The following is a 23687-nucleotide window of genomic DNA, read 5'->3' as shown; positions in this document are numbered from 1 at the left end:
GGCTTGCAAAAAAAGTGTCTATTTTCTCCTCTAAGCCTCTGTGTTCCTTTTATCTCTGTAATTTGTAGATGCCTAAAGAGACCAAAACCATCCAGCGTTTCACTAGAAAAGCCAAAATTAGAGGAATTAAAGTCAGATAAATGGTCTAAATTGAATTAGCAACACAATACCCAATTCAAAAACTGGATTCAGTATAGTATTAACTGTAATCCTTGTATCTTCACTCTAAAGTAGCCCCCTATGAGGTGCAGACCACCCACAATGTGTCCACTTATGAGGATGTCCCTCTTATCTCCATGAGCATATCTGATGCAAGAACACGCTTGCACAAATCTATCCACACTTGGACTTTGGCTTTCATTTTCTCTGCGTGACATATCTCCCCTCCTCTGCCTCCCTTTTTATTTTGTCAACAGGGCGCCTCCTTACTCCTGCTAATCTCCTCCTCCATCTGTCTCCTCAGCCCCTAAGAGAGCTCCTCTGACCCGGCACACTCCTCCACCTGCTCCCCCTGACCACCTCTATGTACTGTGGCGAGGGGGGAATAAGGGAGGTTGTAGAAAGATGTGAAAAAAACGACTGGCGCTGAGACAATGTTGTCCATGCAGCCTGAGGGCAGGTAGAAGGATGAATTTAGGCATCTACCTTTCCCAAGAGTGCAATTACACAAGCAATTACTCTCCGTGGGCATCACACACCCCACTAAACCGCCAAGATCACATCCAATCTGTCAGGGCCGGCTGGGATACCGGGTGCTTAGTGTTCTTCAATAGGCTCTCGCTCATGATGACTAGCTACAGGGATCGCCAGAGGGAATGTGTGGAGAGCAGGATGAGGGGATTGGAGGAGGATGAGAAGAGGGACACATGCGAGTTCATATCTTAAAGTTGATATTCTATATGTATTACGGCTTACATATCCGTGAGAGAAATATCAATGCGGAGCTGCTCGTTTCTACCTGTCAGCAACAGCGGAATATGATGATATGACACATCTTTACTCTGCATTAATCTTCCCGGCTTTCTCAGATGGATATCCGTGTGCCTGCTTCCACATCTGGAGTGAATAGGGGATCAGACTCCAGAGTGAAATGAAACCTCATGGTGCACTGCCTTTGTTTCCCTGTCTTCAGAGCATGTGCAGGCATACAGGTGCCAATTATTTTCACATCTAATGTAAACCAGAGAACAAGGACGCGTCAATCACCGCGGCTGCCTTTTGGAATGGAAATGGGGTGTATTCATAGGAGTGCGGCTATTTTGGCGGCTGATGAAATGACTTGGTTGGGACTTGTAAAAATATCCCAGCAGATTTAGGCTTTGTAAGGAAAAACCTAAAGTCATCTGAACTCCACACTGGTCCATCTATAATGAGCAGAAAATATGGCAGTGTGAACATTAATTATCATTAACTCCTGACTGAGAACACTACAGGGGGTTCATCTTTGATATGTTCAATGAAGACTCATATCCTAAATTCACAAAAGAAGCCATTGAAAAGCTGTAGGTAGGAAATGCATTGAACCTGACACTATGCAAAGGACAACAAGACTCTGATAAAGTAAGGTCTACACTACAGCCATGCTAGGCTAGCACTTATGTTAGCCCTTTTACACAAAGGAGGTTCCAGGACCGGTTCTGAGCAGATTCCCAATTTCAAACCAGTTTTTATCTTATCTACAGCTTGGCCCAGAACATTTGTTCAACTCAGGTACCAACTATTTGCACGGCCAGGACTGACTATACTTCAGAGGCACTGACGTAGCATAGCAGTGCTTTGGGTAATATGCTAACAGAATGCTAACATACTCAGTGACAATGCTAACACTTGTTCAACATCTCAGTTTAGCACGCTACGATTGCTAATCTGCCACAAAACAAAAAAATCTGTAAAATGTCTTTATAGTTTGGCATTTAAATTAAATACCATTCAGAGTTGCCTCAGAGAGGGTATAACCAGAATATTATTACTTAAGTGTTACTCCTTTAAAAAGAGCATTTTAATGTTGTAGCTGGTGGAGAGTAATCACATTTACACTACACTCTGTTTTAAGTTCAGTACTTGGGTAGAAACTTTTCAACAATGTCAGAGACCAAACGTCAGGATGCCAATTCCATTCTTTTTTCTAATCTGTCTCTACGTGGTCCCTGAATTTGGGACAATAACGGCAATACTAATTTGCTGGAGTACTCGCTAAACCTCATGCTGTTCTAACTGTTGTCAAACATGAAAACTACCAAGGATCTCAGTAGCTAGCAAACTTCTTTTGGTGTCACTAAAAGGCACAGAACCAGGATGAATGATTAAGTGATAGCTAAATATATACAAGCAGCTAGATGACCCAGCATAACCTACTCAGGGTCAGGGAGGTGTGAATTCAGCAAGGCACTGACATGTCTCACTATAGTGCTGCAGCGCTGTAGTATAGTGCTGCAGCGCTGTAGTGGAAACGCGCCATATATCAGAGTTCCTGACTCAAAGATGTTTAATCTCCAAATCTTGTCCAACTGCAGCACAAATGTTATCAGGTTTAGATCTTACTTCATTTACGTTTCCTAAAAGCTGGAGATAAGGTGTCAGCTGTGTACATGTAGCACACAACCTATTACATCTGAAGAAAACTGGATGTAACATCTTAACTCAGCTGATGTGTCAGAGCCGGGTCAAAGCGGAGCCCTGTTCTAAGCGGCTGCCAAACACATTCAAAGTCTCTCTGAGATAAAGGAGCCGTCCCTTTGACATTTTCAGAAATGCCATGTATGACAACCTCTGAAAGCTACAGCAAATGTGTTCCCTGTGCTTCTTGTTCTGAAAAGCCTTTTCCTTTCAAAGTCAGCATGAGAGTGACAACCAGAGAGCAGTCTAGACATTTTAGCATCCCCGGCTTCAGAGTTGTGTTCCTCCTTTCCTCCGTGCTAATTCAACCGGGGTCACAGCGCTGAGTGTTTGCTTGAGTGCTTCGCAGTGGGATTAGGAGATTCAACAGGCAGACAGCCATTTGAATAATTGTTTTCAAATGTCTTTCTTAATATCAGGATCCCATTACTTACTATTCCGCACACTCCCCGATGATGAGCGCTAGGACTGTTAAGTTTGTGTGTGTGTGAGCATGTCTAATGGAAGGCACTTATGCAAGACCATAGAGACTCTCTCAGGATGCGAGGTAAATGGAAGCGCAGCAGACACACAGAGCCCTTGATGTGGATTGGCTCATTAACGGCACAAGTGGAGAGACTACACTGCCGTCACCTTGGGATGAAGATAATGGCTTCGCTGTCATCTGTGTGGCAGCACAAAGGTTTGGCTTTCTGAAGACAGCACAGATGCCGTTTTCTATACAAACAACTTAAACGTACATGGGTGTTTTAACAAAATGAATTGTTCAAAGTCATCTGTAGAATTGCATCAGTTGCATGGTGGACCTGACTTAAAATCAATATAGGCCTATGTGTGATTAGTGTGTTTCTTTTTCCTGCTTTGACAGATAAATACAGCAATCACTTTAACATGGTTGTCTTATCACGTGTTGTCATGATCTGATACTTAGTTTGTGGCACAAAAACCGCATAAATGTAAAAAAGTGCTCTAAAGTGGCAACAATTCAGAATGTGCAATTGATTACGCCTTTACCCTCAGGCAGGGGCGTTTCCTGGACCTGGAAACATTCGGGGCAAAGCCCACAGTTCATTAAGGTACATTACCGGGCGCTACAGTGGACATTTCTACTGCAACACTCCCACACAGTACACCTGCGCTGCGACTGTTACAATGAAGGCTCGATAATCAGCTCACGGCATATAGGTGTAAGCAGGGGTAAAGTGCTATTTTTTACAAGTGGGGGGCGGACCTAACATCCTCTAGGGCAGTGGTTCTCAACTGGTTAGGCCTCGGGACCCACTTTTTACTTGGTCAATACATCGTGACCCAACATTTTGAAGCACTCAAATCTATTCAACAAAAAATCGTGCTGTAATATATACGCTTTTCAGAATACAATATTAATAAAAGTGAAGTACAGTGCATATATCCCTTCACAGAACTAAAGTATGCTTTTAAACAAGGTTTAATGAGATGATGGAATCAAAGCTGAACTATATAAAAAGGCACACATGCTGAAAACCCAACCCCAGCAGGGGGGTCTGGGGGGATTCTCCCCCAGGAGATTTTTAGAAATACTAACAAACTACGCATTCTGGTACACTCTGAGAAGAAAATAAATAAATCTATTACTACCGGACATATTAATAATATTTTATGCCATTGTTTGTTTTTCACTTAGTTCTGACATCTTGCTGCGAGAAGAGGAGATAGTCTGTGTGATTTACTTTAAATTGTGGGTAAGGGTAGATAGCTCCCATTGTTCTGTGACCTGTCAATCATCAAACCGGGGGTCATATTTCATTATGTGTTCATTTTTATCTGAAGTTGTACCCATAGATGTATAAAGAATAGTTCTACCTCAGTTATTCTCCGTGGGGACTTCCGCCAACAATCTTGATTCTGATTGGCCAGAAGACTCAAAAAAACATCAGCAGAGATGTTTTATTGAGAAGATGATCACTACGTGACAGAAGTTTTCAAAACCATTTATGGTCTCCGGTACTTCCAGTCCAACGCCTACTGAATGCACAGCGTTAGAAAATCGGTCCTTCAAAATAAAAGTTTGCATTTTTTCCCAAAAAAAAAAAAGAAAAAATTGCAACTTTTTTTTCTTCACTCACACATCCGCGACCCACTTGAAACGGGTCCGCGACCCACTTTTGGGTCGCGACCCACCAGTTGAGAACCACTGCTCTAGGGGGGTCCGGGGGCATGCTCCCCTGGGAAGATCTTTTTTTTTAAATATTGAAGTTAAAAGCATCAATCTGGTGCACTTTGAGAGCAACATTAAGAGATATGGATACATCTTTCAACACCCATATGAAACGGAACTGTAAACAGATTTTCTTTTTCTTTATGGATATTTTACAAATCACTCCCCTGTGACTGTGTAATGTAAGGTAGCTTCTAGCTTCATGTCGAACACATTTTCCAGAGGATTTTTTTAAAGCACCAGGTAACGCTAAAAAACATAACATTTATATTGTATGACAAAGTGTTAATTTAATATATCTGGCTAGCTATAGCTACTTGCTAACGGTTTAGCTTACCCGCGCGATTCAAAGTAACGTCAACAACGTAGCTGTAATTTATGCTTTGCTTACATGTTCGCATAACTTGGAAGTTTACTGACATTTACATACCTTGTTTACCTGGCGTAAGTGGTGGCTCTGGGGTTGTTGTGTGAGCCATCACTTGAGAATTGTCGTCTTTTTTAAGAAACATTTTTCTTGTGTCCATCTTCAAAAACTGTCCGACTGACAGTTTAAACATTGTCACAGGATAGGTACCTGTCAGCCAATAAGACACGTTTATTTCCATTCAACTTTCTGGTGATTGGTCTGGTGTCTTGCCTCTGTTGCATTCACTGAACACGGGAAATTACATTCCTGTAGGATTGTAATTTCCCGTGTTCAGTTGGCAACACTGCTACCATCCTCTCTAGTGCCATGATGAGGTTCAGGTAAAGCACGGTTAATGTATTATATTATTGAGGGAGAATTGTCCGGGGCTAAAGAAAAAACATCCGGGGCTTAATCTGATTAAAGCAAATCAGTACCGACTCAGTGAATGCCTAGCAGATTTTTCATCAGAACATTCCCACTTCCTGTCCAACACACACACTCTACTCTGAGGGATTGGGATTAAGATGAGTACACACCATCAGACAAACAAGTAGCAATCACTAAACCACTGGATTATTTATTACACCTGCTTCTTTTTCTCTGCCCCCAATCTTTCTTTCTACCTACTTCCCTCTCCCAAGGCGGAGGCGGTCGCTAAGCAACCCACACAACACAACAGTGCGGCTCTCCAACTTGGCTCTGTGCTCGATGTGCCCCTGTGGTTCCAGACAATCAAATACAAGAGTGTGTGTGTGCATTCATTCGGAATGTGTATGTGGAAAAGTGAAAGCTATGAAGTTTCCATCTCATGAGCTAAAGTCAATAGTCCCTTCAGTTTTGAAGAGCTGCCTCTTGACTAGAGTACAACATCATCTACATTCATCTGGGATTTATTACAAGGCATCCAACTCTGAACTGCCTTAAACAGAAAGGACAGAAAGGAATAAGAGCGTGAACATGTGAAGAGATATGCTTTTAATTCACTGCAGTTGAATAAAAACACCAGAAAGCCACCTGTCGCACATCAAGGCCTACATGGTTCCTGGTAGAGCAAATCTGTAGTAGTGCGTCATGAGCTACACAATCGCAGCTTCTATTTGTTGGCAACACATCTGAGTTCCAAGAAGTGATGCCTGGATCAGCAGAGGCTTTACAATGGATAGATTCCTCAGTGTGTACAGATACAAGGCTTTGGTTGGCGCATGCTGTACTTCCTCTGATCTACCTGCAAAGAAACCCTAAAACAAAGCACACCCCGGTAATGGCAACATAAGCATTCATCAAATCACTGCTGTACATTATTGATGCGATTATACAAACACTGCGTTTTGTGCTGCCACATCACCACTCACACAGGTACAAATGCAATCCGAGCCAGATCTGTAGAAAAATAATAGACATCACTCCGTGTGCACCCACTAATAAAAAGACGTTCACAGATTTGTATGAGGTTACGGTAAACCAGCTAGCTGCTTACAGAGAAATACATTCGAGAAACTAGAGTGATCATCATGGCTTTACAAAAATATACATTTGTGGGCACGCACAGAGCGACACAACACCCCGATAGTTTAAAAAAAGAAGGTAAAAACGGGAGATTCCGTCAGTTTACAAAAGCAAAAGCTCAAGAACAAATGGCACTTACTGTAACTATAGCGGTATAGGAATCTCCGGGGCAGCATTACAGCCACACACGTAAACACACACTCCCACAGATACGACTCAGATCGGAGGGGCGATCGGTAGACAGACTCAAGGCCTCCAATTCAACCAAATTCAGGAAGCTCATTTGACATACATTTCAATAAAAGGCTAGATACATTTCACCTTGGCTGGATAAGAACAAAAACAGAAGTTATCCTAAGAATTAAATAACAAAATTGAGAAATATCAGGTTCTTTTACAATCCACATCTTGTCCAAGTAAAAGAAAACCCCCTGCTTTTAGCATTCCTTATTTTCATAATTGGCATCACAACAATTTAAACACTATAATACAATGTTTAATAATTTCATGTTAACTCTGAGTAAGAGTCCTGAGTCAATGTTGTTAATTTGCAGGTGATATTTTAAGAATGTCAGATATGTTGTGGGACTTTAAATGTTTCAAATTCTCTCTCCTCCTTAATTTTCCAATTTTCCAAAATAAATATCCCATGGCAGGTGGAGAGTAGCTTCAGGCCTCCACCACCTCTGTGCTGGGCTCTGGGCCTCCCTCTGGGGCGGGGGCCAGGGGTCCGGCCCACCACAGAGACAGAGCGTTGTCCTGTCGGATCTCCTGAGGTGACATCACAGCATCCCCTCCCTCGCCCTCAGAGTCGCTCTCGCCGGGCGACGGGAACTGCCGCTGCCCGCTGGATGTTGCCAGCAGTGGCATGAAGGGATGAATACTGTGAAAGAAAATCAAGAATGGGAGGAAATGAAAATGATGGCGATTCAAAGAGAAGTGAAACCACTGGTATTTTGCACTGCAGTGCTGAGGACTCTATACAAAATTATAGCCGATTCACAACCGTGAGGCACAACTTCTAGTTCATCAGCTACTTAAATCTCTTCCACACGAAATACAGTCGTTGCACACAGCAGCTGTAGTTATTGCTCTGTGTTCTCACGAAGAACACACAGCAGCTGTAGTTATTGCTCTGTGTTCTCACGAAGAACAACACCACTGTGTGATATCAGAAGTCGGACATTTGAATCCTTTTCTTCTCTTATCTAAAATACGTTTGGATGATTTGTTTGCATTTCCTATGCTTGTGTGCGAATGATAGGGGGAAGAAAACAAGACACCACAGCAGAACAAAAAGGAGGAGAAGCAGAGCATGAATGAGAGACCTTTAACCTCTCTGTTCACTGTTCTGCTATCCTCTTTACTGAAGCCCAATAGGAGTTTTTGCTTATGAAGATTCATAACATTTGTTAGATTTGTATAAGAGCTAGTTTTGTGTGGTTGTATTTGACTCCTGACAACTATCCCATGACCTGGACTATTGAGTTTATATTTTTTACCAATTTATTTCAAACAATACATTTTTGTAAAATCAAGTCTAATTCTTTAGCCCTTATCCTCCATGGAAAGTAATGACAAAAAAATCCACTTTTGTTGAAGCCAATATAATGAAAAAAGTAATTATAAATCAGAACATGTCTTGAATAATTACTAATGTATCCCAAAATATGTCAGAGTATCTAAAAAATTATGAGAAAGATACTCTAGTCATCTCTTAATATGTCAAAATAAGGATTGAGTATCTTTAATTAATGAAAACAATTCTTGAATATTATAACTTTATATCTCAAAATAAAGACTTAGTATAATTGGAACTTACATAAGTCGTTAGTTTTATCTTTTGTCACAAGGATAAGTTTTGATAACAAAAAGAAAAAACCTTAGAGTCAACTTTAACCTGACACTTCATCAGCACCCGAAGCAGTAATACCCAGGTTAGATGTTTTTTAGCGATCGTACCTGATGCCGTTGGTGCAGTCCCAATGGGCGTTGAACCTGAGCTGAGGTTGCAGTAACTCCTCCTCTCCATCAGGAGGAGCTGTCAGGGTGTCCCAAACCGACACCACCCCCCCTGTGTCCCCGCTCAGCAGGTACCTGCCAGACCTGCTCAGAAAACAAACAAAAAAACAAGGTCACAAATGATGGATCAGCATTTACACACCCATGTGAGGGTTTAACACAAATGTCGATCTAAATGAAAAGATGTAGAAAAGCAGGAAGAGTGACAGTTTGCTCATTTACATTAGAGTACAATTCTAGGTATTGAAACAAACGTACGGGTCCAGATCAAAGTAGATGCGTTGGTTAGTGGCGACGTTTCTCTTCAGTGAAAACAAAACCTTGCCTGGGTCTCTTAGGTCCCAGCACAGGATTTCTGGATCCTACACACACACACACACACACAGAGTTCACAAGAGTGTATTGTCTGACCACAGGCAGTAAATGTTTGTGATCAAAAAAGTCAGAAACAAAGGAATTAAGATGAAGAATGGTGTGGAGACTTTGAACATATTAACTGGGTAAACATGCAAATACACATTGTTGGGATGTAGTATTTAAAAACCTAACAACCACTAGCCCTATCAATTATTGCTTTGACTTTCTACTGGTTCCCAAATAGACCTACAGTGTACAGACGAAGTGTACTCTTGACCCCATCGCTAAATTGCAGATCAATTAACTGGCAGGGTGACTGGCATGCTACAGACTAAGTGTGTAGACTCTGGAATGCTTAACATGTGTATATCTAATCTGAACAAGACGCCATACGGTAACAGGAGTGAATGGGGGGCATTGAAGCACACGGAGGTTAATGGCTATGAGGTCTGTGCATTAGTTTGTAAATAGAAAACTTAGGGCAGACTCCAGACACTGTCTCCAGACACTTTCTAAAAGCAGAGGAAAATAAAAACTCATTTTGAAACTCTAATGGGTGCAAATTAAACTGCTGCAGCACCTTTGTGAAACAGTGAATAATTCAGACTTTGGGGGAGTGCAATAATAAATCAGAACAATTAAAAGCAGACTCATGCAATCAAGACAGAAAAGTAGCATTAAAAAGCTCTCGTCCAAAAGCTCTGACGATGCTTTGTAATTCCATTTAACCGCCATTTGTTACCTACTTCACACACAAAGCCTCCTGATGGTGCATATATGATGCATGATTACCCAGAGGTCCCTTGTCTGCATGCTGTTCTATGCAAGTGTGTGTTCACCTTGCGTCCTCCGGTGTACAGGTAGTTGCCGTCGGGGGAGAAGAGCAGATGGGTGAGGCCTCCGTGGTGGCGGGTGGGCAGCAGGGCCAGCTGGGAGCCGTCTTGGCAGGAGTAGAGGCCAGCGCAGCGGGAGTAAGAGCCGCAGGCGTAAACAGACTGGCAGGGGCTGAAGCCGAAGCAGGAGATAATGCCACTTTGGCCCTGCTTCTTCACTGCAGCAAAGACAACAGAGTGTGGCATTTGGCAGAGCTTTAATACCAAAGGTTCACGAGAAACAAGTCCCAATCACTTCTACTCAGTCACATTTTCTGGCATTTCCAACATCCCCGATTACAAAATCTTAAGGGGGAAAACGTTTCTCACAATGCGCACATTTTAGGGTTCAGTGGTTCATGTATTCATGCAAAACCCATCACATATTTGACATGCCTGAGTGCCTGAAACCTTTAGCCATGCCCAGTTAGCAACAGGTAGATTGGCGTGCAGCAAAGGGAGACTTGTGTATAAGATGTCAACAATGTGTCTGTTTGTTCACAGTGTTCTGCTTAAAGAGGACACATTCTGCTCATTTTCAGGTTCATATTTGTATTTAGTGTCTCTACTTTGACATGTTTACATGTTTTAATGTTCAAAAAGCTCTTTATTTGTCTCATACTGCCTGTGCTGCAGCACCTCTTTTCACCCTGTCTGAAACCAGAGCCCAGTCTGTCTGATTGGTAATCTGTTGTGATTGGTCAACCGCTCAGATGTGTTAGAAATATCCCGCCCCTAAGCATAGCAGGTACAATCTGTTGGGCGCTAACCAATAAAAGCGCAAGTGTTACCTAGTGATGCCACTGTTACAGAACTTTGGGATTTTAGCCTTTGCAAAAACCTATACAAATACTACAGGAAAGGGAAAAGCTCAGAAAGCTAAAACATTGCCTCTTAATTGCAATACATAAATGTTGAAGTGCTTAGAATGTATATGTATAGCCATTGAGAAACTAAATGAAAAACTCTGAAGTTGTATATTTCAGAATACATAGCATAAGAGAAGCTTTCAGTTTCATAGCCTATTGTGACGATCTGTCCTGTGGTGGATTAGAATGTCATACTTCAGCACGTTAGCTACAATACAGACAGCCTCGGGTTCACTTTATTTCAGTATGTTACAAAGCCTGCCATCGGAGGAAGGTTGTTTGAAGTGTTTGAGAGAGATTAAGAATTCATCACAATAAACATGTGCTTCCCTTTACTTTTTTGTCAGAGGCACATAATAAAAACTGTCTTTGTTGATCTGTTCAAGGAGACGTTAGACGGCTGTCAAACTAGGACTTTTTGAAAATAAGAAACTTCACATTATCCTTTTCACATTGTCTTTGGTTACTAATTGTTAGTCTTGTGGGTTTGATTTCCTTAGAACATTGCTTTTGAACACAATTCTTTTACAGTTAGTGCCCTTGAACAGCATCAAGTTATGAAAGTTTTTCCCTGCTCTCATATATATATATACACAATACAAATAATTTATCATTTGTTATAATTAATATTAAGATAATATCCTTGCAATGTAGTTGAGGATGATTGGTAGTCTATAAGCTAAATAAAATAACTGTGCGAGAGCAGTTGATAACTGACCTACGGTGGGCCACTCCTCACAGTCTCTTCCTGGCCGATCGGTGTAGAAGACCCTGACGGTTTTCTCGAAGCCGCAGTAGAGCTTCTCTCCGTCGGGCGAGAAGCAGAGGGAGTGGGCCGCCGTCAGCTCGTCCAGGTGATTGTAGGGTCGGAAACTGGCTCGCACCTGCCCGTAGAATGCATCCCACAGGTGGACTGGGTTGTCACGGCTACTGCTGGCTAGACTGCGGACGAAGAGTGAGAGGTCAGACGATGAGAAAGTGTAGAAAACAGTGAGTCATATGAGGAAAGGGATAAACGACAGGCAGACAATAGGAAGTGAATGATGCAAGAACATATTACTTGAGCAGTGAAATAATATAGTCTACTTGTCTATACAAGTGGAAAAAGTTGTACTTGAATATCAGAGGATACAGATCTGATTGAATTTTTATACGCTGCCGAGATTCTCTTGAAACATACATTATGTATGACCACAAATGGTCTTGTTTGATACAGTTTCTAACCTGTACCGCACCTACCACCTGAATGTATCAATGCATCAAAACCAACACGCAGCATTGTGCTACGCCTCATTATGGAGACAAGACCACAGCACGCACTCTTATTGATTCAAATCAGGGCCAAAGACTGAGCCATGCCTTCTTAACCCTAATTACTGGGCGCTATACAAATGGCGAAAACATCACTGCGGCTCAATTAGACAAAGGAAATTAGCCCCTGCCACTGCTGCCGTGTTCTGTTACGGCCCCTCTGAGCCGCTGCTTTATACCGCAGCCGGGAAATGCCCAATTATAATGCTAGACTGCTGCTAGCTTGGAGCAATGCCTAGAAGTCAGTGCAACTTAACCGAGCCATAACGGGGGCCCTTATTCCCTCTCTACAGGAGGGGGCATCAACAACACACGGCTTTTGGCAGACAGAAGCTCAAGGAGCCCAGGGGGAGGAATGAGAAACAAAAAGGGAGTTGTGAAAAGAGGGAGGAGAAAGACAGTAAAGGCCATCGGGAAAATCCTTAAATGTGTTCAATAATCACAACGTTTCATCTTTAACAATCTGCCCTGAGCTCGTCCGACCGCCTGTGCCCTGCAGAGCCCCCCTGTCATGTGTGGCATAGATCTGAAGAAGATTTGCTGTCAGCTCCTGCTGGCATCCTCCTCTTCATGACAGACAGGTCTTTGCACGGCTTTGGCAGACACACACAGGCCTCTCAAGAGGTTCACTGTCCACATGAGTCGTTTGTTTATCATTGCGCTGTTTACACAACTCTCATCTTTGCTTGCTAGCTCATGAGACCCCCCGCCCCCTGCCTACTCTTCTTCCACAGTGAAGGCTGTCTGGTCTTCAGGGGGCTTGATTCCAATGCTAGGCTTTGATCAGAGGGATCTTTTAGAGGGTTAGGGTCGGTAATATATAATTCTACCAAATTGTAGTAATACTCTGTTACAAGTAGAAGTCCTGTATTCAAAATGTTATTCAAGTCAAGTAAAAAAGTATTGGCATCTAAATATACTTAACGAACCAAAAGTAAAAGCACTCATTACGCAGATTGGCCCATGATTATATTTCCCGTCATTAATCCATATCTGCAGGTAAATGTAGCAGTAGAGTTACAATTGCGGTAGTAGTACAATATTAACCTCTGAATTGTAGCGGAGTAGAATAACAAAGGCGTATAAAATGGAAATACTCAAGTAAAGTACAAGTACCTCCGAATTAGACCCAAGTACAGTACTTGATTAAATGTACCTAGTTACTTTACACCACTGAAATTAACATCCTCCATGCCTCCCACTACTAGTTAATTGTTCGAAGATAGCGTCGTTCTCTCTGACAGATACAAACATATTTAAAAAGCCATGTGTACCTGGGTGTCCCGCCAGAATTAAGTCTATGTGTTGGAAACACTGCATGGCTGTTACTCTAGTCAACATGTCATCTCCACGGGGATGGCTGAGTGTTACTGATGTTTGCTCTGTTTAACAGTGCAAGCCAACAGTGATGTCACTAATACCCTGCTAGAGCCAGCTAAAAAAAAAACAGACATGACATGAAAAGAGAAGCCCAAAGTCAGGGAATCGTGAGGCCCTTTTAGGTGTCTGTTCCCCGGGAGGGCTGTTAGAGGGATGAAACGCACCGAACAGCGCTGTCGGCCTCAAACAGCCAACGCATTGCAGCGGAGGCAGAGGCAGACTACACAGAGGCCAACTCTTCACTCATAATGAGAGACATCAGAAAGCTTTTACAGCCACATCCACACTGGCAGCAGGCTCCCACAACGAGTGCAAATACCGAGGGGATGAAAGTATGAGTCACAGGCATACAACGATATCCTCTGTGCAGTCTATTACACCGAATGTCTTCAGTGTCCATCACTAACCATCCAAGATCTAGATTAAAAACACCAATCATCCACTGACACCAGCCTCTATAAACAACACAGTGCTTTTCTGTTTATACATCCTTCACCATGTGGCGGGCTGACCTTCAAAGTGAACTTTAAATGTCTCATCTATCCAACTGTTAAGAGCTGAGGCTCAGGGCAGCGTCTGGCAAAGATCAAGTCGAACTTACAAGCATGTGTCCGCGTCCAGAGAGTTCATCTTGGGGTACCAGCAGTAGTCGTAGATGGTGTCGCCCTCTGCCATCCTGAGCACTGGACTCTGCCGCAGAATTAAACAAAGAAAGAAGTCAGGAATGTAAAGACTTCGAGACAAAGTAGAAATAAATTCTAAAGACTGATGGGATTGATCTGCACTAATGCTGCTACTGAACAGGTGGCTACAATGTCACAGACTTTTGTCACGTAGTAAAATGAAATATCAGATCATGCACCATTTCAGAAATAGAGCTCAATTATCTACCCTTTTCACAAGCGCCGAGGCATTTCTGTAATAGGAGGAAAATGGATTATATTTCAATTATTTTTGTTCAGTGATCCCGATCTACCAGCCTGTAATACAATTAAGAGATTGGCTCGCTACTTGATACCTCCCCAAACCTAAAAGGACAGAACGTCTATTCTATTCTCACTGTTAAATCTCAAGCTGCTACATTAAAGTGAATGACATGCTTGTTCTGAGTGGATTGTTACACAACATGCACACAAACAACAACATACTGACATTCTTTGTATGAAAAGGTCAGACAACACAAGACGGGATGATGACCTTTTCTTGACAGGAAATTCATCATCATTTAGAAAGTTTAGAAAAAATGGGAAATATCTCAAACATTATTAGGACATTAAAAAAGGTACTGCAAAACAGATGCTATTTGTTAGATCTAAATGTCAAAGCCCCACAAATCATCAATTTTGGATACTGTAATTCAGCAAAAATAATGAATAGGACAGATAAAAAATAGATTGCCATCTCCATGTTATTGTTGTATTAAATAAACGTCTTCTTCCATCTTCAATACAAATACTTGGCGAACCCCTGTTGGTAAACGTTCAGTGTGCGCACCATCTCAGGAAGCAGGTCCCAGTTGTAGCTGTAGATCTCTGGAGGGAGGTTGTACACACGGAGCACATTGTCTGCACTGTTGGTCAGGATACAGGAACCATCAGGTGCCCTAGTTTAGGAAATAAGGGAGAATGAGAAAAATATGATGATGTATCAACAGCGGTAAACTAAGAACTTTTCAACAGGTTGGTTCTATGCCTTTGTATGCAGTTATAGTGCATGGAGTACTAGTATCCTCACTTTACCAAATGTACCGTCTGCACTATTGTATGCACTGAGGATGACAAAAAGGGTGAGTCATTTTCCTAGCTTCATTTGCAAAGAAACAATATATGTGCAGTTAACCATGGCATCAATATGGGCCCATTGCCATTTCTGCCAAGGCACAACATGGGCAAGTATAATGGTCTTACATTTTCTATGGTACTCACAAAAGGTTGATGCAACACATTTAAACTTCTCATCCACATGGTGTATTATGATTCAATTGAAATGTGATAAAAAGATTACCATTTGCAGCCTTTGAGGTAATTCTCTGGGAGGCTGGAGTACTCTGTGCAGGAACCAGTCAGCATCTGGGGATTCTGGGTAAAATCTAGGCCGAGGCTGGAAGCAAGATAGAAAGAACGCCAAGTCTTGGGTTAATGAGTTTAGAAGACAGTAATGGGAATTTCACACAAAAAACTGAAAGACGAAATACTCTTTCTTACTAATGCCAAGAATAAATGAAACAACATTGACTTGTAAATTGTGCTAAGAACTGGTTTAATTAGGTGAAATATAATCCAATAAATGTCCTAGCCCGGGACAAAACTGTTGCTGCATATACACCACAATGTCAACTTGCACAAAGCCCAACAGTAAGAGTTAGACACTGTGTCACCACACAGTGGACTAGATTGTTTATCACAGTATACAACTCTACAGGTTAAATCCATTATTATGTATCACTTGTGATGATCTCCAAATGTTGCTAGTGTGATTAACCGTGTGCAATACTTTACCTCAAAATCACTGCTAACATCAAATGCTGCCACTGTGTATTTATCAAAAATAGTTTAATTACAAGTCCCTCACAATTCCATGCTTGGCTTTGGCTGAGGAAACTGAAAACAGAGTCGATTTGTTTTAAATTAACAGTGTGCTTTTGTTTCATTAGTCTTATTTGTTTGAAGGCATTATATTTTTCTCCGTATTTTAAACATGGTTGATCGCATCAACATAGGTAAAACTCATGATTTTACTGTTCTAAAGCTGGATTTGTTTTACTTACCTATATTTTATACACAATTAAATGAAATATGTATCTCATGTAATGTAGGATTCCTGGGTGTCACTGCATGTACTGAAGAGCAGTACCTCCTGTCGAAAAGAAGCTAAAAATGTTTCAAATAAAAATAAATAAAACAGCTAAAAGAACAGGAAGGTTTTTGGAGATGATACGCAAGTACCCTTAATTTAATTTATACACAGAAGGTGGGGAAAAAATAAGTCACATTTTTGTGATAGTGATTGCAAAAACAGCCAATCAAAGAATCTGATCAAGAAACAAGGGCAGTAGTACCACCACTTAATGCATTATAATATTTCGGACTATGTGACCTTTTTGCAAAACAACCTGTTTGTTTCTGAAGTACATACTGAAAACCATCTCTCTCCTTTCCAAAACACATGTGTTTAATTCATGTTTGTAATCCGACAGGATCTCCACCTCCCACAATCCCACATGATGGTGTGAGGGCTGTATATTTACCCCTAGTTATGTGGAAACAGTGGTTAAAAATAAACCTGACTTCATGGTCCTCCACTTACCACTGTGCTTCACTGGGGCTGTCTGCAGATCCGTCACCGTTTGGACCCTCCTCTGGATTTGCCTCTCCTTCTTCTGTGGGTGCATCATGCCCTACGTCTCCATTATGAGGCCATTCTTCTTCACCTTCTCCACTGACGGACACCTCTTCCCCTACTTGACCTTCCTCCACACATTGTTTTGGTTCTCCTGTTCCTAGAATCAAAGAGTAAAGTTCAATAATCTGCTAAATAAATACTGAATCATAATCACTGACCCCCAAAATGTTATCTGAATGTATAAAGGGTTTCCCCCCTTATTTCATTTGATGCATGCACTTGAAAATACTCTACTTTGTGCTGGTGATGCTGGGTCTTCCTGCAGCAAGACAACCTGTGCTGGTGTTTCTCCAAGCATCTCGACGGGCTTGACAACCTGCTCCAGTCCCTGTTCCTCCTCGCTTATTCTGGGACGTTTGGCAGGCAAAGTTGCCCCTTCATCCAAGGTCGCCCCCACCTCGAAGCAATCACCTTCAGGCAAAGGTGGGGCCTGATGAGGGGGCTCATTATCCCCTTCAGGGTCCTGCCCTGCTCCTGTCGCACCTCCGCTTTCCCCACCTCCAGCTGTTTCAGACATCTCTCTTTGTTGATCTTTTTCTCCTGTCAAGTCCTGTACCTGGCGTCCAATTGCCTTGTGTCCTTTGTTTGGCTGTCAGACGTGAGTTAGGTGAGTGCTACTGGGATAGTGCTTCTTCTTGCAGTATCGGTGTTTGAGTCTGCTGGGGGTCGAGGACATCACAGCACCCGCTAGCCTAGAACACAGTAACGAGGGTAAAATATGAAGTAAAGAAAGGTGAGGCCAGTTAAGTAAATCAAGACAATGGAACACAAGTTTTACAGTAATTCAAGAATATATGTGCAAAATCATAGACACATTAACCGAGGTGAATGACACGTTCTTGTTAAAGGAATGAGTAATTGACTCAAAACCGCTCGTGCAAACACCTGTGGAAGGACATGCCACTCCAAACTAGCATTAATGTTAATTTGGCTAAATTCGCGCTGTGGAGGTATGCATGAGTTACTTCAAAGAGTCTTACAGGTGTTACCCTTCGCATGCATTACTGCCTTTTAATGCCTTTAATGATGCTGAACATAAGGCAGAATGTAAAATGTTCCTCTATTCTTCGGTCCACAACAGAAACGACAACCACCTCACGTTAGCTTGTTAGCATGTAGCCTATGCTAGCATTCTGATGCTACCTACCTATGTTGAGGCTTGCCCGGCCGTTGGTTCTGCCTGCAATTCGGTTATAAACACTTCCACCCTCGACGGCGTCAGAGTTTCACCCAACGCCGGTGTGTGCGAATAAAACGCAATATGCGACGCCCTTCTTCCTCGAGACTTGTCTTCACCGGTTTATTGATAGTAGTTGTAAACACTGTGGTCCGCCATGTGTTTCAAACTCTCGCGATACTTACGCTGATGACGCCAACGCGCTCATTCTAGTTCATGAGCACAGCATGGTCTATCTGTCTCATGTAAACATGATGTTCATATCCCAACACAAAACACAAAAAAAGTCAGCGACTGCTAAATGCTATTTATTTTGTATTTATTTTGTTCTTCAAACAAACAAAAGCCAAACTATTTACACATCTTTCAGTTGTTCTTTTCCAAAACAGTTTATCACATTATGCTGTTATCTCAACATTCAAAGACTTGTTATTCAAGGAGCTGAGCTGACTGGGATATCACTTAACACACATTTTTTGATCCATATTGTTAGATTTACTGTTACCAGAACTAAACTGAACCAGGTTTCATACCAATTTAGGTGGACAGGACGTGACATAATCTTTTCAAAGGCTGCAAGTAAATATCGTGGGCTTTTGGAAGAAACACTATTGCAGTTTATCTAATCATAAAAGCACCTGTGGTGCAGTAAAATAACTTTGTTTACTCTATTAAGACAATATCAGCATTTAAAAATATCAAAGACATTTTTTAAAGTCACTCTCAAACAACAGACGTGATAGTATAAAGTCAATTTTTTGTTTTGGCAACTGATAAAGACAACATTAAACTTAGTAGTTAGCTATCCATCAACATCTCAGCTAAACAGATGTACAAGTTTATTAAATATTTAACCTCAGTTGCCAATTGGAATAAAAACGGCATAGTGTTTAGTTGTCAATGATACAAAAAGCAACTAGTCGTCTAAAAGCATTAATCTCTCAAATCCAATTAGATATACACAAATGGAACAAGACGCTTTCCACATTTTCAGGACAAGAATTTCCTTTTGGATAACACACAAGTGACTGGTCGATTTCTTATCTATTCAGTGCATTCAGATAGTCAGCAGCACTCCCTCCCCGGTGCACAAACAAAACTGCTGCAATCTGGGACAAATCGTTACGCACGTCAAGGTTCAGCGTCAAAACCCACAAATACTACACATCATGCAATCATGCTTCTCACAAGACTGATTTGACATCCCATAACTGTAAAAAGTATCTAGTTGCTTCCAAAATGTTAAAGTTACCCGGAGTGTAGAAAAATAATAACCAAAAAGCCCCTACTTGGAAGACCTGTCACTCTGGTTCAGTTTTGCCTAGAGCAGTATATCCAACAATATGTCACACAATAATAAGTCTGTTTTAAGCCAATTCTGTGTATCCCCCCAGTCAGCTCAGCTCCATACAGTACAGACTTCAGCCCTTTATTAAGCCTGCACTTTTTGCAATTATCCAACAGGAAATGTGAACAAATCAATTCTAAACTTTAAGGAAACCAAAAGGGCAACACAAGCTAACCACCAGCAAAATCAGATTAATCAAAGAGTGCTTGCTCTTTCTGTAGCAAAACAGTGTCTTTCATGGTGATCAGATGTATCAAATTAATACAGAACACTGTCCTGTTAACAAACAAAAACTTTTAGAAAGCTCCTTTCTCTCTTTCGACTTTAGAGGACAGTTAAAGGAGGCGGTTTCCAACTTAAATTCACCTTTTAGAGAACATTTTCAGTTAGCCGTTCAGAGCTGAACTATACAATTTAAGGCATGTTGAACAGAGACATAAAGCAAAACCACTATGAGAGAAAAATCAAAAACACAAACCTTTACATTATTTACAAAGCTCAGCGATTATATTGAGCAATGATTTGTGTGTGTCATCTAATGTTGGTGTAGCCCTGTTGTGTGTTTGTGGCTCATGGGGAGAGCCACTGTGTGTTGCTTTTGCTGTAGCATATGCATGTAGTGTGTCCGCAACTAGAATCTATGTGACATGTAGCTACTCGATTGTGTTTTGTCATGTTTCAAAGTTTTTTTTGTACAATTATTTCAGTTCATCCAGTTCCACAGCTGCAGGGATTCCTGGTGACTTTGATGTATTCCAGCCACGTCCGTCTAAACCCAATCCAGCTCGGAGTCTTCTGTCCCGCCGCTTAGAAGACCTCCACGCGACTGCCTGAGAGCTTCAGGCCGAGGTGGGGTGATGACATCTGGGCAATACGTGCCTCTTTATCCTTTTCCTCCATGGGAGATCAAGTCCCGATCCTCACACTTCCAACACAGATGGGATCCACGGCCTATAAACCTGTTCATCTTGCAACTGTCCAACTGATAATGCCAGCGGCCTGCCAAGTCTGAGGTCAAGACAGAAAAGTTTCTTATGGTTTAAGTTCAAAGGTTTAGGGTAAACTGGTTCATGGGTTGGCTGTAGATTAGATCCTCCTTGCAGAGGGCAGCAAATAAAGCACAGCCAGACTCCTGAGAGAAGATGGAAAGAAAGAGCACAAAACCCATCATCACCACACTGTTCAAAAGTGACTTTAACCAGGAGTAAATGGATCAAATTAAAGAATATCTTACCATTGCCAAATAGTTTTCCTCCTGCATTAACTCCACAGCTCTGGAGGCAGCCATCAGGTTCGGAGAAGACCTTCAAACCCACGTCTGCCTCTTCACCGTGTATGTTGATCAAACACTCTTGGTGGGACTTTTTTGTCGAGACTGCAGCATCCGTTTTGATAAGTAACTCTCAGTCAGTCTCGGAGCCACTTTAGCAAGTCCTACAAACTTAGTCCTTGTTTTTTTAATTTCCCTCCCATCCCCGATTATTTCAGGGTTACTGGCAAACTAAGGGAAACTCACAGCGAGTCCATCTCAAACTATACTCAAAAAGATTGGTTTTCTTGAAGAACATTCACTCCATATAGTCAACGTCGCATGAATTTTCCTTCATCCATTTGCAAAGTTTCTTTCTTCTCCGAAAGATAATACAAAAATATGGTTATATACAGGAGGTGGGAGAAGACGTTCTTCTCGAGTCTCTTATTTCAGTTTGGGAATATATTGTTTTTCAGTGACTTTGTCAAAGTCGTAGCAATCCTCCTGTTGTAATTGTGCTCCCATCCCCAACATTGTACCTCACAGCTTGAATGAACAAAAGTGCATAGGTGAGTTGGTGAGGGCAGGTGAGTGCTTCTGAGGGTTGAGGTGGAGACAAGCACACTAACCAGGTGTACACGTTTCACCTTCTCTTCCCTCCAGGGTTTTGCAGCCCTGCACTCCACAAACAAAGCCCATCCTTGATTTCCCTCCCTTTCCTCCATGGTGGATCATCAATTCTCCATGACCACACACAGAGGTCCAGTCGGAGGATCGTGTCCATGTTCTTGTGATACCTGCCACTCTTCCTAAAAAAAAAAACCCAACACAACTCAATGTCCATATGGCAGAAGCGCACTTGCAAACCCCACCCGTCTCATGTGGGAACAAAAATAAAAAAATAAAACAAATAACTAAAAACTGCACCCACAGATATCCATGTGGTTTGTAAACAACCAAAGCTCCAGTATGGAATAGAAAGAGTCTTTTCATTCTTAGTCACTATTTGTACGACCAGGATTGTAGAGGCAGTGTGTTCAACTGTTTCCAGCCCCAGTTTTTTTTTCTTCTTTTCCACTGTAAATAAAAAAAAGTTCCCGCTAAACTCTTTGAAGCTTTTTTGTATTTTGTTTCCATTTTTGAAATCTTCTGAGGAAAAAAAAATAAAATCTGGTATCAGCACGGGTTTCTTGTCATTTTTTTGGAATACATTCAATATTTTCTTAAGAAATAATACACACTTCACATGGCGATAATGAAACAAAAATGAAAAACAAATTAAGGAAAAAAATTAGAACACACAACAAAAATAGCAGCCCCAAGTGCTCATTATCTTAGTCCAAATACTTTTTAAACTTTGTATATAATGTATATATTCATATATATTTTTCATTAAAAAAAGAAACTCGTCATTATCAAATTGCAACAACGAATAAGTAACACAATATGCTAACATTTCATGCACCCTTCTGTGCACTTGCACATTAAGATGCTGTTTTTTTTTTCAGAGTCAGAATCTCGACACCTTTCATTCACAAGTTCGAGAGCTGACAAAAGGCAACGTGATCACACCCCAGGAAAACAGACTGGACTAACCTTCCGATGGATCACCCCTAGACTGAACTAGAAACATTTACGATATAAACTTACATACTTTACATACACTGTGCTGAGCACTGACACACACCACACTCGCTCTCAAAAAAGAGTTAATGTCTCAATGGCCACGCACCCTATCCAAGTTCTTAGGCACAAATGTGCATTCATACACATACAAAAAGCACATGTATTCAAAATGAGTACCTGTAGTCTTAACTCATTTCTATGAACAGTAAATGAACATGAAAACTCACACATACAAAGTCTCACTCTGATGCACGCACAGTAATGTCCCTCATGATTCGCCCTGTCTGCTAGTCCTCACAGGTCTACAGACGGCTCCCCATGGGGAGGGGCTTAAGGGAAATAAACAAGTGGTGCCATCGTGTGATGAGCGCAAAGCTAACATTTACAAATGTATGCATTTCTATTTCGTCTATCATGGGGATGAAGAGCTGGTGAGAGAAAGGATGTGTTGTGCAATTGCCCTCTCTCTCTGTCTCACTCACTCATTCAACTCTCACAACATTCATCACGTCCCTGTTTGGAGGAGGGACACACACACACACTCTCTAAACATGAGAATACAAAATTACCATTTGAACAAAAAAGACAAAAATGGCCTCTTATGTTTCATACATCTTGGTAAGCAACAAAAGAATGAAAAAAACAAACATTGTGCAGACTGGTATATTACTGACACAAACCAAGCATCACACACTCAGTCATTCAGACACATTCACAAAAATATTCACTTCTATAACTAACCCCATTTGTTTGATTTTTTTTGTTGTTTTTGTTATTTCTTTTTTAGGCAAGTGCAAATCTTCAAGTTTTTTTATAATCCATTTTTCAATAGCTTTACTTTTTATATAAACGTAAAAAAATGCTAAACAAGAGAAATATCAACAGTGTTTGTCTTTTGAGAAAGGATTTGCTCTCTGATAAAGGTTTCAACTAAAGGTCCCCCTGACTTTGAAAACCTAACAGCCCGACCATTCACCCACCGACTGTTTCACCACACCCTTCCAGTTCTGATGCACATGCACGCAGAATATGTGTATGTTCACACACCGTATGTGCACCAATTCCCAACACGCACGCACACATTCACACACATGAAAAAAAATATTCAAATCCCATCTCAATAAAGTGCATTAGTTCAGTATAAGGTGCTTAATCTTTTGAGTGCCAGAGGATACCCATCTTCCTTTATACATCACCCCCCTCTCCCCTGCTCAAGTGATCAACTGGTGCAGCAGGGAGCCCTTTTTGTTCTAGCCACAGGGAAGGAGAGAGTGGGAGGCACAGATCAAGGCGCCTCCACCCTGCACCTCCCCTTACGCTTGCCCCCTTACGCTTGCTCC

General features: G+C 41.6%; 1 protein-coding gene and 1 long non-coding RNA gene across 2 annotated transcripts; both read right to left on the bottom strand.

Moving 5' to 3' along the window:
- Positions 1 to 6179: 6179 nt before the first annotated feature.
- On the bottom strand, positions 6180 to 18290 carry wrap53 (WD repeat containing, antisense to TP53). The gene is made up of 11 exons (XM_034136683.1): positions 18092 to 18290; positions 17179 to 17636; positions 16849 to 17041; positions 15547 to 15642; positions 15037 to 15145; positions 14144 to 14232; positions 11570 to 11793; positions 9950 to 10161; positions 9012 to 9115; positions 8694 to 8837; positions 6180 to 7614 (listed from the first exon to the last, which is right to left on the bottom strand). Exons 2-11 carry the CDS (start codon positions 17459 to 17461, stop codon positions 7401 to 7403), a joined length of 1668 nt encoding a protein of 555 aa, XP_033992574.1. The 5' UTR covers positions 17462 to 17636; positions 18092 to 18290; the 3' UTR covers positions 6180 to 7400.
- Positions 18291 to 18413: 123 nt separating this feature from the next.
- Positions 18414 to 23685, bottom strand: LOC117487788. Its single transcript, XR_004556440.1, has 2 exons — positions 20704 to 23685; positions 18414 to 20601 (listed from the first exon to the last, which is right to left on the bottom strand). It is a non-coding gene; the product is annotated as an uncharacterized LOC117487788 (long non-coding RNA).
- Between the last annotated feature and the right edge of the window lie 2 nt (positions 23686 to 23687).

Source organism: Trematomus bernacchii, unplaced genomic scaffold (genome assembly GCF_902827165.1).
Source record: "Trematomus bernacchii unplaced genomic scaffold, fTreBer1.1, whole genome shotgun sequence".
NCBI classification, from domain to species: domain Eukaryota; kingdom Metazoa; phylum Chordata; class Actinopteri; order Perciformes; family Nototheniidae; genus Trematomus; species Trematomus bernacchii.
Note: the sequence above shows the minus strand (reverse complement) of the source record. Positions and strands in the feature narration are given on the sequence as shown.

Excerpts from the sequence above, each read along its gene's own strand:
- wrap53 (XM_034136683.1), bottom strand. The coding sequence starts at position 17,461 with ATGTCTGAAACAGCTGGAGGTGGGGAAAGCGGAGGTGCGACAGGAGCA. Across the intron at positions 17,042-17,178 it reads CCCAGCATCACCAGCACAAA|GAACAGGAGAACCAAAACAA; the intron begins GTAGAGTATTTT and ends CTTTGATTCTAG. Across the intron at positions 10,162-11,569 it reads TGAGGAGTGGCCCACCGTAG|TGAAGAAGCAGGGCCAAAGT; the intron begins GTCAGTTATCAA and ends TCTTTGCTGCAG.